The sequence below is a fragment of the Patagioenas fasciata genome, chromosome 11, assembly GCF_037038585.1.
Source record: "Patagioenas fasciata isolate bPatFas1 chromosome 11, bPatFas1.hap1, whole genome shotgun sequence".
Classification (NCBI taxonomy): domain Eukaryota; kingdom Metazoa; phylum Chordata; class Aves; order Columbiformes; family Columbidae; genus Patagioenas; species Patagioenas fasciata.
Window position 1 is genome coordinate 9,953,061 of NC_092530.1, and position 17,263 is coordinate 9,970,323.

The following is a 17,263-nucleotide window of genomic DNA, read 5'->3' on the forward strand; positions in this document are numbered from 1 at the left end:
AGAAGCTCCTGGTGGAGGTTTTGCTCTGCCTCTCAGCCCAGCAGCCGGCACCGGTGGCTTGTGCCACACGTCTGCCCCGCTGCCTGCTCAGCTTGTCACAAAACTGCAGGGCAAGCTTCCAGGAATGATCCTGGTTTGTGTTTTGTGCCCTATGATCAGGAAGAGACGGGTTTTAAAGCACACGGTGGGAGCAGGAGCGTGTTGTACAGGCGCTTTAGAGCACGGATGAGAACCTGGCGTGACAAGTTGTTCTCCGGAGAGCGCAAAAAATCCTTACAAATACAGCTGTGGTGGCTTTGGGTTGGGATTTTCCTTGTCACAACTGCAGCCCTGGCGCCGAGCGCTGCTCCCGGCCGGCTCTTCCTCCACCAGCACCGCGGCCACAGCGGGTCCTGCGGCCACCAGACGACGGGGCTGCGGATCGCAAGGAGGAGATTACAGGAGCTTTACCTTGAGCGATCCAGACATGAAGGAATTTAATCCTGTCTTTGAAATGAAAAGTGTTCATTTACCTTCTTCCTCTGAGTCACTGCTGAAGCATCTCATCCTCAGCCACCATGCCGGGAGCGCCATTGCTCATGAGAAGTGGCCCAATGTGTACTTTTGACCTTCTCCTGCACAAAGGGAAATCCCTCAGACCCCAAGCTTGGCTCTACCGCCCGGGATGAGCCGGCCTCGCTTGCCATTGTGCTGGAAGATAAATCTAGTGGTTAAAATCCCACTCCTCCTCTTCAAAATTAGGGTCAAAAACAGATGTCAGCAATGCCAATACATTTTTTACCAACTCGAAAGGGAGCCGATTTGGATCATGGGGCAACACGATGGCCTCGTTCATCCAGTTCCCAAACTGAGGAGTTGCCTCGGCAGAGCCTCCTGCTGCGAAGGGGCACGCAGGTGGAAGGGGTGGTGTAAAACACCTTTTCAGGATCTGAGTTCAAACCCCCTGATACTTGCCAGCAACGAAAATCCACAAAGAATTCACTGGAAACCCTTTGGTAAAGGCTGGTGTAATCTCCCATGTGGGACGTTCTCCGAAGGGGGAATTCAGCCCTGCTAAATCCCACCCGAATGGCTGCTTTCAGCTGGAATTTACTGGGTTTGGTTCTGGTTCAACAAACCCAGGAGCTTAATAGCGGCAGAATGAAGAGCCGCGGATGTTGGCCGTGTGTGGCGCGGCAGGGCGAGCGGCCCGCGATGCGCAGGGGCCGTCACCGCGTCCAGCCGCCACCCCCCAGCTCTGCCTGGCCAAGCCGCCTGGGAACAGCGGCTGCTCCTGCGCTCAGGTGCTCTCCTCAGGCCGGGATGGGCCCTGCAGCCGCACGGGGCCTCGGCCGGGCTGCATCTGGAAAACAGAGGAAAATGTGTTTGTGATGCTTCAAGCTGAGAGACTTTCCCCTAAATTAGTGAAAAGAAACGTCAACATATGTTCGGGATCCCAGCTCGTATCGTTTCGGTGCGCTTCAAAGTCACAACAGCCGCTGGAAAACGTCTCACCAAGGGAAGGCAGAAGTGGCCGCCGTGCTGCAGAAACCCCGCTGGGCCCTTCGCCCCCCCGCTGTGTGACACATAAAAAGTCGTGGGTCTCAAAATACCACAATAAACAGGACAAAAGGCGTCGCTTTCAGCCCTTCTCCTTCCCCTGGGAGCGGTGGGCACGTTGTGAGGGAAACATTACCCTGGGAGCAGCTGTGCGAGGAGGAGGGGGGAGGTGGGTGCCAGAGATGTGGGCGATTCCTGGAGTCTCACTACAGGGGGGCGCAGAAGCGGAGGGGAACCCTCTGCGTGAATCCAGCCTGGTGCTGAGCACATCACAGCACAAACCAGCAAGAGCCTCTGTCCCCTCCGAGGCACAGGGACGGTCTTGGAGGGGGCTGAGGAGACAGACCCACAAGTGGCAATGCACATGTGGCCCCTGGACTGGCCTTGCTGAGCCCCGCAGCCCGCGGGGAGCAATCCTGGCTGGGACGGGCAGCTCAGGGCTCTGTTCTCCATGGGGAGAAGGAGCAGTGGCCCCAGAGACTTACCTCCCCTGGAGAACGTGATGGAGCCCAAAACTGTGGAGGGGGTCCAGAACCTGAGTGCCAACGGTGGGTTCGGTGCTGCCTCACCTGGCAGCACATCTGGAGCTGCTGGACTGTAGCTGAGATGTTTGTGAAAAGGCACCCAGGGATGGAACATCTCCAAAGGAGAAGGGCTGAAATTCTGGTTGATGGTGGGACAAAGCCAGCTGCAACCCTTGGGATGGTGCTGGTGGTAGGAGATGACCCCAGTACCTCATCCAAAGGGCAGTGTCCTCTCCTGTAGCCCAACGGTGGAGTCAACTCGTTTTCAAGGGTTTGGTTGAAACACCAACTATCCCGGTGGGGGGAGCCGTCCCGTCTGCAGGGCAAAGTCCGCTTCAGCTCAGTCCAGAAAGCTTTATAGCGACAAAGGTGCTGCGAGGAAACAAAGTGAGGTTACTGAGGGCTCCCCCTAAGCCACAGGACATAAAATAGACAGAAGGTAAAATCTGGGTTGCTTGGTATCTCAGTATCATTTATTTTACCAGCAGATGCGTGTAACTGGTTTCTCTGCTCTTCAGAGAACAAAGCGCCCAGGCCTTGCTGGAAAACCACTTGGCTGGGAGACGACATAGCGGGGACTTGTGCTGGAAGTAATTCACGGGTGCAACGCAGGTGCAATGTGCTGCTTCTCCAGGTGCCGCAGGCAGCCGGGGCAGCCACCGAGGCGGAGACGCGGTCAGAAACGCAGCGCAAGCTCAGCTCCTGCGCTGGAGGTGGGAAAACCCTTTCTGCGGCTGAAGCTCTACAAATGCAGACCCTGATCCTGCTTTTAAGGAAAAAACAGAACACATCTACAGTGAGAAGCAGGGAGCAAACAGCAAACCCAGCACCGGGGCCTGTGATCCACGCAGCTCCAGCAGCCAAGACGGCAGCATGAAGTGGAATGGGAAGGAGGAACTTAAACCAAGAGGACTGAATCACGCAGCAGGGAGCAGGAGACTTGATTCTTTTTTTCCAAATCAGTAACTCCTTCAGAGGTGTTAAATTCTCATAATGGAAAACACTGAGGATTTAGAGTTGGACCTGCGCTGGCTGGGTTTCAGTAAGAGCTGCAAAGCCAACCCTTCCCTCGCGGTACCAGGAGGCATTTAGCAGCAAGATGCCCGTGACCAAGTGTGGTAGATCACGCAAGACACAGCAAGTGTCCACCCGCAAGAGCCCTCAGAGATCAGAAACACACTTGGTGCAATTGAGTTATAAAAGCAGCTGTTGTCACTGGATTAGGCTTTGATTAATGCCCCAGGTATCGATTACTGTTTCACAGTCAGCATCTCGCACAGTTGTGCGCACCGGTCACCGAACACAAAGCCAATGTGCCGTGGGAGACCAGACCCCAAAGGGGCCGAGCTCAGAGCCAAGGGGTGACCCCGGCTCCCCCCACAGTCCCCAGCCCTTCTCCGGGGCAGCGTCCCCATTTCAGCCCTTTCCCAGCACCCTCCTTTGCTCACCACCTCCCCCCAGGCCACCTCCTCACCAGGCACAGCAGATAGATGTATATGTAGAGATATACATACATATATATTCTACAGCACAGAGGGTGCACATGGGGCTACTGCAGCACCTGGGCAAATCAGACACCGTGTGCTTATGTGGCTGATGGTGCCACACCAGTATTTTCCCAAGCATCTCCAGTTGGTAACGCTTAGGACATTTGTCTTTCTGTAAAGGTTGAAAATTTATCCAAGTCCAAAACTCTTCTTGCTTAACTGATGAATTTATTTTCATTTAACCTTGCTCAGAGCGGTTCTGCTTTCAAAGACAAAAAAAAGCCACAGGGTAAGAAGCACGTAGCACCCCACACATCAGAACGTTGCTGCTGAGCATCAGAGCACCTTGCAGGACTGTTCTGTACGGACTCGTCCCAGGTCGCTCCCAGCCCAACACAACAGCCAGTACATCCAGCCTCTCCCCACTGCCCCCCAGCACCGTTTTCAGCAGACTTGTAAGGATATGTAAAAATGCATTGCTCATACTGCCCCATAAAGGTATTTTCACACCAATTCCCACGGCACGTCCCCCAGCCGGGGGGGTAACGCGGCTCCAGCGCTGGCTGGGAACCACGAAAACTTCAAGTACAGGGAACAAGGGGCAGATTTAAAACACAATTGCCATGTGAATTTTTGCATAGGAAAGGCTCTTCTAGCCCAACAGGTGGGATTTAGTAACTTAAGAAATGGAGAAGTACAATTAGGAGGTTAAAACATTCAAGTAGGTTATTCTAATTTGACCAAGAACTCCACCTCACTCTTAATCATTGCCAGGTGATAACTCACTCTTCAACGGGCAGATTGGCAGCAGAAGCTACTAATAATCCCTGTAACTTGAAAACCTGGACCACGACTGTTTTCTCTACATGAAAGGAATGGCTCCATGCAGTTGTAACAGGCGCCTCGCTGCAGAGAAACATCAGAGCTCAAACTCACAGTGCAGTTCTCCCAAGCCACGTCCTTGGCCGGAATCCCTGGGGAGCTCACGCTGTGTTGTGAATGTAGCACAAGGCACGTTGATGTATTTTGGTCACTTTATTAAATGAGATATTAAATAGTTTAAGTTTCAACTACTAAACAGCACTTTGAATGGTGAAAACACAGATAGTATATCGTCATACTTGAATGCTTCTTCTGTTTAAAAACACATTTCCAGTCCTTATATATATTACAAAACAGCCTTATAGGAAGAGGTGACACCTTTTCTATAGTACTTAAGATATTTAATACAGAACTGAAAAGCCATCTAATAGAAACAAAGGCAAGTCTTCACAGCTGTATGATTTCAGCAGCCAAAGCTGGTTGATGGACTGAAACATTACTATACAACTGGGACAAAACATATACAATATCACAATACTAAGCAAAAACGCTTTACATCCAAAGGAATAAACAGGTTACAAAATGTGGAGAATTTAGCAGGCAAAACTGTATTACAAGCAACATTTTTATTTGTCATCTTAAGCCATTTCACCTAGTTAAAACATCTAAAACAAATATAAAAATGAGCCTTTTATTATCTTATTGATGTATGTTCTGTCTTTAAATATTCTTTAAAGCTTGATGTTATACTCAAAGCACATTGTTATGCAGCTAAAATGTCAAGTGAGAAACATGTATGCAAAGTGGTCCAAGTCTTAGTTCAATGCTTATCTCTGCTTTCTTCTTATGCGTTAGTCTTCTGTTATCCAGAGTTTTGTCCAGAATGAAAAAAATGTGCCTTTAAATGTTGCCTAAAACTTCCACATTTAAGTCTCTGAGTTACTATAAAACTCCATTGAACATTCCCAGGTTTGGTAGAAAGTATTTCTCTTATTCTCGACACGTAGGAATATCGGTGAGAGTTGCCGGGGTGCATTTGCCTTCAAATGTTTGTCTCAAAGTCTCACACTGTGTTTCTTCCAGTGTAATACATCTCTCTTTGCTCCCCTCCACCCAAATTATTGTAATCGTAGAGCTGGCAAAGCACTAGAACATACTGAGGTTCTTGTGTGGTATCTTGTAACAAAAGAGTCCAAGACGGCAGCCTGTTACCTGGTTTTCCGACCGATCAAACTTGCTTCAGGTCACAAACCCATTTTCGATCGCAAAATTGAACTATCGCGTGAGATTTGCATGTTTAGATGCAAAAAACACTTGTCCGTTCAGGACAAGAACTCCGACTCCTGCAGGAAACTTTCCAGAAAACGAAACAATTGTCGTTCATGTCAGCGAGTTAGAAGAGTCCGGCAATATCTGGAGCTAACGCTGCCGTGTGCTGCTTTCTCCAGAGCTCCCTGTGGCCAATACACCACTGCCTCAAGTGTTCCTGTCAGTTACTTTTACCCCCAGATTATACACATCTTTTTTTTTCTGGGGGGATGGGGGAAGAATCACCCAAACTATATTCAAAGAAAAGCCCCATTTGTATTTAATTAGATCTCCATAAGCACAAAAAGTCTGGGTAGGGAGAGTGCTAACGATATATGATAAGCCAGAAATTTAATCTCTGGTCTACATTAAAAGAAAACAAAACAAAATCAAGCTCTGTGTGTATTAAAACCTTGTTTTCGCACAAATGAAAGGGAATGGGGAGGAGTGCACAACCAAAACTCTTTTCTAACAGAGGAAAAGTTAATTCACTGTTCTGGCAGCTCCGCAAGTTGCTACAGCGCTTTCTTTGTATGGAATCCAGATCAGCAATAGCTCTGCCATTTTAAAGTTGTTCACACAACAGGGTCTGATGCTGGCCACCATCGCTATTTTAACCCCCCAAATACCAGGAATTTCCTTTTCTTGGCCCATCTCCCATTGCCGGCAACGGGAAAAGACAGTAGCACCAGCATTAAGGAGTTAACAGAAATGTGCTTTGTATTGGACTCGCGTAGAGTAAATCAGTGTGTGAAGGAAAAACATCTCCAGCTCTTCAGATCATCGTTTGTTATTCCATCACATACAACTGAAAGTAAAAAATGGCAGAAGACTAGGGAAGAACCATCACCTTCCCCAAGTCGCTATTTAAGGCTGTATACACAGTTTCTATATAACTGCACGACTCAAAAGCTTCTGAGCAGTAGTATTTCAGAATATTGCACTCAATTCTGTTTCTAAGAGTATTTTCAGTTCCTATGTTTCGTTCAGCACAGATGATATAGTACGAGTCCAGACCTCAGTCAAAAGGAAACTAGACTATCTCGGTTATAATATTCCCACTAATATAAAGAAATGGGAAAGCGAAAAAGTATTCCATAATTTGAGGAATCAACTCTAATCAAGAACTCAGCTGTGTACAATTCACATAAGGTAATACCGAAACACACAGACCTGCAGTCCTTCCTAAGCTGCTCCGACGCGGAGACAGCCTCGCAGCTCCTCACAGCAAGCGTAGGAGTTTCAACAGGAACCCTGCGGAGATGCTACTGTTACGGGAGGACTTGTTTTCACTGAAAACAACTTGTTATCTCCTGTACTCAACATATGTAAGAAGATTCTAGGCAACATCACTGACAACAGGGAAAACATCATGTCCTACTTAAACAAAACTGAAACGCTAATATGGAACATGGCAATTAAGGGGACCGACCAAACTTCTCCTTTTTTACAGTTGAGTTCTGTTAAGCCATTGATTCCTAAAAAAATAAAAGTTCTTTCTCTGATTTTAACATTGTAGTGCAAAATCACATTGATTTCCCTTGGGAAGGCCCTGGATTTTTGCCTCTCATTGGGGGTGGTGCTCGTTGTAACGGTGGTGGCTGCATACCACCAGACATGGACTGATACATTCCTCTCATATCTATCTGTTGGTAGTTGGAAGGATTCATCATTAAATTGGGAGGCTTCGGCATCATGAGATGACTCATTGCTGCTTGCTGGTACGACATCTGCTGCTGCTGCTGCTGATTGTACTGCTGCTGTAGCCTTCTGTTCATGAGGATCCTCTGCACACAGCCGATTAACTGCGGAGGGAAAGCAGAGCTGTTGTAAGTGCACGACCCCTCTCAATGCTCCGAGTATCAAGTTCGGAGTTAAAATCAATTTGTTAGGGATAGTATGGCTGAAGGAAAAAAGCACCATTGTTATCACCATCACTAATGTGATGGTATTCACAAGCCGATTACTGTGGAAACCATTTAGTAACACCATTTAGGGCTAGGTTCTCTTAATGACTTGCTGATATTATTGTGTGCAGCATTTAGGAGAGTCGCTACAGCAACATGCACTATACCGTGAAATTATTCCCAGGTACAAGTTATGATGTTATTTGTCAGGTAGCATTTAGCATCCCTCTGAAAGTCCCGCACGCAGACTGTCACTAAATGTTTGCTTGCCTAAGAAAAAACTCTTCCCACTGACATAATCCAGGCAACTTTCAGATTTTGCAAAGTAATTCTAAGCTAAAAAACCAATACCGATACTTTCTAAGACATGTGTTTTGTAAGCTGCATTCTGAGCTCTGGAATCAGATTTCTCTTTAAGCCTCACGACCTTCAAGCAAACTACTTAACAGGAAAATCTGGTGAGTATTTTTTAAACAAACGTCTCATGGAGGCTCCTCTGATGAGGCTGCGCAATGCGATCCACTGCAGACGTCACCGCCTCCCGCCGTCACGTCACATACAGCGCTACACGATGCCAGCCAATACTTAACGCATTGAAACACACATTCTGTAAGCACCTATTTATGTACCTAAACATACACTTCTAGGTCATGGAAACACACGCACACGTGCCAAGTCCATACTCAACATCCCAGTTCAAACGTGGACAGTTGACTGAATAAATCTTAAGATACTTTACCATCTGTTGTTTAGTGAGGACGTCGTTATAGATGGCTTCTCGGCGCTTGACATCCAGCTCCTGGCTTGCCTGTCTGCTCAGTGCCAGGGCCTGGACTTGGCTCTCTGTCAGGTTTACATTTTCTTTCCACTGAAAAGGGAAAAAACCAAAAACGAAACCTTCTTGGCACTGGTCACTTGAACAAAAGCGTAATGGTAATGGAAGTTTTGCATTATGTTCAGAGTTGCATCATCAAGAGTTGAAACACAGCCCAGTTTCCAGTAAATGCAGAATTATACTTCACCAGAATCAGAACAACAAGTTATTAGCTCTTCTAACTGCTAATTAAGGTAATACACCTCTAGATTACTGGAAGCAAGTGAGAAATGTGACAGCCCAAGATATATAGATAAGGACAACATATAGGAAATACACCTTATTTGTGTATAATTATTATTCCTATTTGTAGAAAACCAGCATTTTCAGAGCATGGCAAATAATTATGGATCTAAACAGCTAGTCCTCCAGGGCCTCATGTCATCTAGATACCATTAAGGGTTATTGCAAGCTGCAGGGATAAAGGTCAGTACAAACTGGCAATTACATTCATTAATAATGCAAATAATTAGCTGAGTGACCATAAACATTATCAGGCAAAGAAATGACTATTGTATCACGTTTTCCCATCTCCTGAATTAAATCTACAGTTATCCGTTCCACTCACTATGGTTGAAATGATGTCTTCGAGGGGCTGAATTCTTGCTGAAGTTACACTGTTAGTTGCTTCCACAACTTTCTCTCTTCCTTGATTAATAAGCTCCTGAGAAAACACCAGAAAATTAATTATAAAGCACAGATACAAAGAACACATTTCTTTGCCAACCTTCTAAGTTTTCATCATCTTTGCTTTGCGTACCTAGACTTTAATTACTTTTTTCTCTCAATTTGCACAAGTCAATGAGTCTAAGCGTCCACACATGTGAATTTCAGCATAGACTAATTGAACAGCATGTATATATCTGCCAGTTTGTACAGTGGACAGTATTTATAAAAGAATATCTTTTTGTACTCAAAGGTTTTCAGATCATCACAGGAGCGCTACATTTCAACCCAGTCCAATTGTCTGCGATACTGATTTTATCTCAGCTCACTCTATGGGCTCAGAATATTATCTATTATGCTTAATTATCTATTGTAGCCTAATACTGGCAATATATTGTGTATTATTCCTTGGGTATATTCAACACAAGTCCCCCTGAGGTTTTCAATTCTTTAGCGAGACTTCTCACCGGACGCTAGCAGGGGTCATTCCACAACTGGCCTTCAACTCCTGGCATCTTATTGGGAAGAAACGCCCCCAGCTACTTCAGCTGAGGTGGCAAACCAAGACCTGAGAGAACTGAGGAGCAGAGCACACATTCCTCTCTCCCATTCCTTCTTGGAGCTTGGAGAGAAGACAGATAGCAGCAGAAAGCTAGATGTGGTAATTAATGTCTGCAAGGAATGCAGTTAATCTGCCAGAATCCTGAGATACTACACAGGTAGGGGTTTAGATGCATACAAGTCAGACTTCAATATAGTTACACACACAAATATTTTAAATAGGAGATAATTACATAAATATCAAGATATTTAAGAATGCCATTAAGCATTATTTGTGACAGAAGAATACATGCGTGCTTACAGCAACACAGGCACGTTACGCCAGCTGCACTGTGCCTTACCTCCAGCTGCTGATTACTCATTGCTGACAGAGCACCCAAATTGAAGGGAATATATGGTGTTTGAGAGTTGAAATTCGTGGGAATCATATTGGTCCCAGCTGGCATGTTGAAACGCATAGTCAAGCCCTTAAAAACACAAAATGCACTTAGATTTTAATAACTTTGATAACTTCGGCCTTCTGTAATAACCCATGAAACACTCTGGGCAGACAACCCGGCCCTTAGAGAAGACATAGGGCATGAAGGGTAACCTACCTCAGTAAACTGAAAATCCTTTCCAAACCTCAATTTAAAGGACATTTTAATCACAGAAGAACCTAAGTTCTAGTCTTGAGTAATATGGGAGCTTTGTGTAATTATAATTACTTGATAAACCAAGAAAAAAAAATGACCAAGGCTTATCGGTGTATCCTAAGACACATTTTTTATATTGCAAACCCACGACCTGAAGTTGGGTCTGACCTGACTGTAATCAAATTTTCAAGAAGTGAAATGTATAATTTATTAGCAGGAATATAAAGCTCATCTCCCATTTGAACTCCTCACAGGGGTATTTCAGTGCTTACTGTATTGTATCTTCCTACTTCTTCTCCCTCTCAAAACCTTCTCCAATACTCCATTTCCTTTGTCATTTTCTCACTCCAGAAAGTCAGTGGCAATTTGCACAACCACTTTTTGTACTTTCAGATTACTGATCAGATCTGAATACCAAACGTTGCCTTTCCAGGATTTTTTTGCTATTGGACTCCAGTTACACCAAGTTATCATATTCCTTTTAGAATAAAAAGATCCCAAACCTGTAGCCAATTTACAATTTTCTTCATTCTACCATCTGCTTAAATATCAAATAAACGAGATGTGGGGAATCATTTTTTAAAAAGCAAGCTTTTAGGTCCTTTCTGACAGATGCTCATATGTTCGTGGGATCATGGCAAAAATTGCTGAAATCAAGTGTATACCTTTAATGGAGCTAGAAATTTCCCTCAAACGGTAAAAGAGAGGTATCCCACGGGACACCAGTTGAGCTTCATTACGAAATAGGGAAAAAAGTGTGTGTGAAAAGTAATCTTAAAATAAAAGTAACAAAGAAAATACACACAAAAGAACAGCACCGGAAGATCAAATGAGACATAGTATCTCCATTTTTCGTATGTGAAAATTGGCTTTACATATCAATTGCTTAGCCTATTAGAAAACTGATTTCCCCAAAACAAACTGAAAAGGGAAGTGGTACTTAAATCTGGAAAGGTTATTTTCATATATGTAAATGTGATTAGATAGCTTTACCTTCTTTTCTGCTTCATATTCTGCCCATGCTGCCTTCCTTTCTTCTTCAGTGAGTTCCTCTTCCTCCTTATGGTCCAGGAGTGAATCATGTTCATGATATCCAACTATGTATTCTTTATTGATTTGAAGTAATTCTGCCAGAACTGTATCCTGTTTGAATGCAAAGACGATACCATCAGTGGTCCCTCAGTAGCTCTATATTTACTCTCTGTGCATGTCTAACTTTGACCCAGTTTCACAAAGCGCAGCTCAGAGTGCTTCACAGCAAAACAAAATGAAAACAATAATTCAAAAGTACACTTTTCCTCAGAGGGAGGGTAATGGATTAACAATCTGCTACAGAGATGACAGTCCAATCACTTAATGAACCACAGGAATGCACTCAGATTCCACAATAATAAATGCGGTTTAAGAACCTAAAAAGAATGGAATGTGCTCAATGGTTTTTCCTTTGCTTAGGCTGGACACGTGAGAGGACCTATCAATAATCCGTAATACAAAAAGAGCACCTCTGCTGGATTTAAAACACTAACTAGTACTTTGGTCCATCAACTGTCCATCAGCACTCAACAGAACAGGCTCCTTTCTTAGGGCTGTTAAGACACAGGTTGAGATAAACAGCCCCCCACCCATCTGGACTAAGAAAGCTCAAACCACTGCTATGAATCGGATTTGATCAGCAGGTTGCAATTTAGATCTCTATATTCCACAACTCCCCTAATGCTTAATTTAAGGTTAACAGAAATACTTACAATGTGCTTTATAATGGCAAACGGTTGTGAAGCAGACATACTAACATTTTACACACATATATCTGTCCTTTTATTTATATACACATATAAAAGAAAACTCCAATAAAGCTCAGTATTCAGTCTAAGATTTCTAATGCAAAAAATTATACAATTGCTTCTTGAAACGCAGAGTTACCAGCATATTGAGTATCTCCCAGATAAAATAAAAACAAACGAGCTGCTAACCAAAATACTGAGTTGCTACTGCCCTTGTCCGGACTACAGATGCCACAGTATGACAGATCATTATCTCAATTAAAACGTGACATAAAAACAGATAGAGAAAATGACTGTGAAGAGCTGGTATTTAAGGCAGGTAGTAATGGTTCTGCAGTCCTCATTCCCACTGGGTCGGTATTCCACAGTTTTTCAAAGATGCCTCTTTATGTTAAAATAAAGGTAAAGCTGCAAAGGATGAAGAGAAATAGGTTCTCTAAGACTACTGGAAGGTGCTCATGCTGCACCGCTGGAGTCCCCTTTTGGAGATAATTATTGAACGTGTGTATTTTAAGTGCTCTTGTAGCACTGATGAGCTTTCCAAATTAAGAAAGCTCCAATCTATCTCCACCTTCAGTCTAAGACTCATAATACAAAACCACGTCACTGAACATTCAGACCAGTCCTGAAAAGAAGTACAGGGAATATACTGAATATACTTTTTGCGGTAGAATTACACAAACGCCTACAGAGCCATGCCACGTCACATCCTTGTCGTGCCGGCATTTGTACCAACACCAATATCAACTGTCTCAATAGAACACCAATTGTAAAGAATGGCTCGTACCCACGAGCAAACAGGTTTTGGCAACAACACTGGGAACTGCATGTGGAAGCCCTGACCAGTGGTTTAAAACCCAATTCAATAACCAATTCTATAAGCCAACTTTTGTTTCATCCTTCTGCCTTTTGCTCTCCCTAAATTTGAATCAATCCTGTCATGGCCAGCTCCTCAACAGTGTAATATCTGCATAACTAATGGGTACAAAGAACAAATAATGGCATTTCTGGGGTGCTGGGAGAGAAGGCAGACAGAGAAAAAGGATGAAATAATAGGATATGATGAAAACATCTAGAGGAAGTGGGTGAAGAAGTCAAGAAGATACTACAAAAGTAAGCTAAGAGAGTTAAAGAGCTCTCAGCATACCATAGCTATACATCCGTGTGGGGAGGGCTCCTGGACATGCATATACATTAATTGCCACGGCAACACTATTATTGAAAACAATACTGGAATATAATCCACACTCACTTAGCCAACAGTCTTCAAAATGTGGTTTAAATTACATCCAACTGTGTGTTTGCTTTTCTTTGTCTAAACTTTACTTTGCATTAACTTTAATGACGAAGCTTGAAAACTGGGATACAGAAGGTACTGCCATTTAGTTCATTACATTTTACAACTACAACAATAACAAAATTATGGTATAAACAAAAAAATCATCAGAATAAGTATTCCTTTCATTTGGTTGCCTTTTTGATCGAACGATTATCAATTGGTTGATAAGCTTTAAGATGAAATATTAAAGATACTGAAAAAAGGTTTTGAATTTTAAAAAAGGTTTGTCTTCTAAAAACCCTGATGGGACTTAAATGCTATGGAAAGATAAGTGTATTAGAAATGAAATCTTCCATGAAGGAATGCAAATTCTGTTGTTAAGTCATAAATAAGCTTTTCCTCAACCAACTGAACATCTAGTGCCAAGGTTAAAAATAAAAATGAATTTAAATAAGCAGAAAATTCTTCTGATTCTGATTCCAAAATTGTCTCCTAGTACAGAAGTAAAGCAAAGCACGTGCTCTGGCTGTGTCCTGAGCTAGTAGAAAATAATGATACACTATATCCCACTGAATCTGAAGTATGATTTTAATCTGCTTTTCCAATCTGCATTACATGACCTCAACTGAGCCAAGTTTTCCTTTCACATGAAAATGTGACTGTGACTCTAATCCACTGAACCTGAGGAACAGGGGGGCAATAGCGCCTGTCCCGAGGGACACGCACTGTCCCCCCTTTTGTCTTTGTGCAGCTCCCACCTCGTGTCTACTGCTCTGAAACACGGGTCACACTGGCCAAGGAAAGGCAGGAGTTGTGCACTTATCACCCAGTCCTGCTATGGGCGTTTGTGGTGAAAACACCTTTTCCCCTTAGCTGCGTATGGCTCAAGCCCACCCCAATACAGAATCCTTCAGGAGATGGGTGTTAAAAGTCTGTGAGAACCTACTTAAATCCCAAACAATAGTCCAGCCCTAAATCACACTGATTTAAAAAAAAATACGCCAGATGCACTGTTAAATTCAGAGCAAAGAAAATGTAATACCCAAAATATAACACATTAAAGAGAATTGTCCGCCTTTACACCAGCTTTTCCTTTTGAATTGCTTCTCTATAGAAATAACAGCAAAACCTCTTTATGCCTTTAGTCTGTGTTAGATAATAAGTCACTACATTTGCATAAAACTATAGGCCTACATACAGTAATTATTTCTATACTTAAATATAGCAAATTTGACTGATTACTCAGTCTTGAGACACCTGTTACACCTTTTTTGGGCTGAATTTGGAAAGCGGTCCTTTTCAACTCTGCAGGCATGGCGGATGAATGAAATCAAACAGAGGGAGTGAAGACTCATTTAATAATTAACACGAACAACGTTCATAATGAAAATATCCTGCTAAAACCAAGTATCTGCGTTGTCCGAGCTGCAGAAGCTGTTGCAGCGGGGTAAGGGCAGAGGAATGGTGCCGTGAAGTTATGGTTCAAATGCAATCTGTGTTCTCCCCTGAGAACCCTACACGCTGCTCCTCGGCAACCAGAAGGTCTTGTTCAGACCGCAAAGGGCAGAAAACTGCTGCTAAACCTGAAGCTTTGATAAGTTTCCAGGAAAACTACATAGTGCATATTTGCCGTGTGACTTTTTATAGAAAAGGGCAACATTCAGCATCTTCTCCCCACTTAACAACATTTTCCAAGAAAACTGGCCTTTGACTGCAAGTTGGATTATTGCAAAAACAAAATTCTCAAGGATATATTTTAAAAAAACGAGTCATATTTGTTTCTTCACTCATGTAACAGCTTTACTTCTGACTTTTAGAACAATATAGAAGGAATTATCTTAACCCATTAGAAGCAAAAGAATTAAACCCCCCCTTTTTTTTTCTTACATCAAAGAACTTGAAATTTGTGTTAAAACTTGGGGTTGCAAGAAGAACCCAAGTGCTCAGCTCTGAACACATGGACTCCTGGGCGCACAGCTCAAGAATCCAACTGCTGGGGGTGTCACCAAAGTCACCAAGTTCTTTCTCTGACTTAGCAGACATCCAGCAGAAGACCTATAATCCCACCAGGTTCACCCACATTCACGCTTAGACGGTTGGAAAAAAAGATGTAAACATCATTCCCATTTTTCACCTAATTCCTATTCAGAATTCCCTCTAAAAAGCAGGCTTGGAAGGGGTCGGTGCTTCAATCTGTAGTTTCAAACATCTTTCTTTGAGGAATCTGTTCTTTCAGAGCTTAGCTGTATCTCCACTTGACACTTTTAGTCATCTCTTTACGTGGTTTTACTGTGCATTTCACACCAATTCTAAGGATTACAGTGGTAATCCCTTACCTTACTGTCTGCACAACAGTAAAATCACACAGCGGTATCATTGTTCAACAGACTACGCTTTGAAGATGTAAAAGAGGCCTGAAGACAAGGAGAGACAATTATACCTGTAAAAGGCAGAACTAAAGCCTTCTTTTAGCCTAAATGCCCATTTTGCTTCACTGGTAATTATAAAAGAACAGCTCAGTCTTTGTGGGCAAGGGACAGACAGCTCAATGATGGAAGAGTCATACAGGTAAAGTTTGCTGGGCCTTTGTTTCCAGCTAAGAGCTGCAGAGATCAGGTTGGGTTTGCTGAATTTACCAGGAACAAAGCATCAGAAGATCAATGCAACATGATCTTAAAGAAAATGTTAATCACTAAGTGCTGTCTAGTTCATCCGTGTTACAATAAAATGCTTTCCTAAGCAAATCAATAAGTCTTCTTAATAAACTTTTTTCAACAAGTGCTATGAGTGTGTTTTTAAATTAATATCATTTTTTAAAAGTTTCATAATTATAAAGCTGAATCATGCACCTCTACTAAAACTACACTGAAATAAGGAATAATTAACTTTCTGAATGAATAAGCCTGCACAATTCAGAGAATCGCATCCATTGCAGTATTTCCTATGGCTGATACTTCCTTGTGACGGTTCATGTAGGATTTCAGAGAACTGGCTAGACCAAAAAAAAGACAGAATAGGAAATAAAACTTAAAAGTTAAACTTCCAATATTATACAAAAGGCATGAACACATTTCAATTAAGCAGTTCACAGGAATCGAGGAAGGAGTCACTACAGCTACTGGACTAAGCTCAGTTTTGTGTGCAAAGCAAGAACCTAATTGTGGATAAAATGAAAACAAAAGATCCCAATCAGCTGAGCTTCACAGGGAAGACAAATGCAGTGAAAAATCATTCAAAAACAAGTGGGATCATGACGACAGCTCCTAATTTTTCATTAATACTCCCAGAAACACTTTCATCCCCTCTAACACTTTGAAGATGTTTTCACCACAACTATACCAACAACGCGTGAAAACACCAACTACCAGCAACCAGCCAAAAATAGGCATTTGGAGTTAGGTGCTGCCTACAACACGTTGCACCTGCAGCTCTCAGCATCCAGCATCATCCTCCCTCGCTACTAAGAGTGATTTGAGGGGATAAAGAACGGGAAAGAATATTTGGGGGTTAGTGGCAGCTTCCTATGTCCTGGAGGGGCTACCAGCAATGCAAAGCCCTCCCTGCTTTCAACAAAGAAATACAAAATATGCTAAGATAAGATGAATCTGCCTCTGTAGCCTCTTCAACCAAATTTGCACAGAATATGTACTAAGATGCACATCTTTAAAAGGACAAAATTCCATGCAATATCATTTGCTAAAGCCATGAACAAAGAGAATTCCAGAATTTCTCTATTTACAGCCATGGACTTGGTTAAAAGCTTATATTCAACTTATACAAACCTTACATTGATGGTTGGAAGGGAATTAATATGGAACTTACTATTTAAAATTAAATTAGAAAGTAAGTTTGGAGATTATAAACTTCCTCCTTCACATTA

General features: G+C 43.0%; 1 protein-coding gene across 2 annotated transcripts in view; it reads right to left on the reverse strand.

The window, feature by feature from the left end:
- Positions 1-4,570: 4,570 nt before the first annotated feature.
- The window catches only part of ATRX (ATRX chromatin remodeler), an 84,144-nt gene continuing 71,451 nt past the window's right edge, over positions 4,571-17,263 (reverse strand). For both annotated transcript variants that reach the window (XM_065846381.2, XM_071813424.1), the window contains 5 exons: positions 11,317-11,466; positions 10,030-10,155; positions 9,030-9,125; positions 8,327-8,455; positions 4,571-7,485 (listed from right to left, as the gene is read on the reverse strand). In XM_065846381.2, coding sequence (XP_065702453.1) covers positions 7,207-7,485; positions 8,327-8,455; positions 9,030-9,125; positions 10,030-10,155; positions 11,317-11,466 — 780 coding nt within the window. In that variant the 3' untranslated portion in view covers positions 4,571-7,206. The remainder of the gene's footprint in view (positions 7,486-8,326; positions 8,456-9,029; positions 9,126-10,029; positions 10,156-11,316; positions 11,467-17,263) is intronic.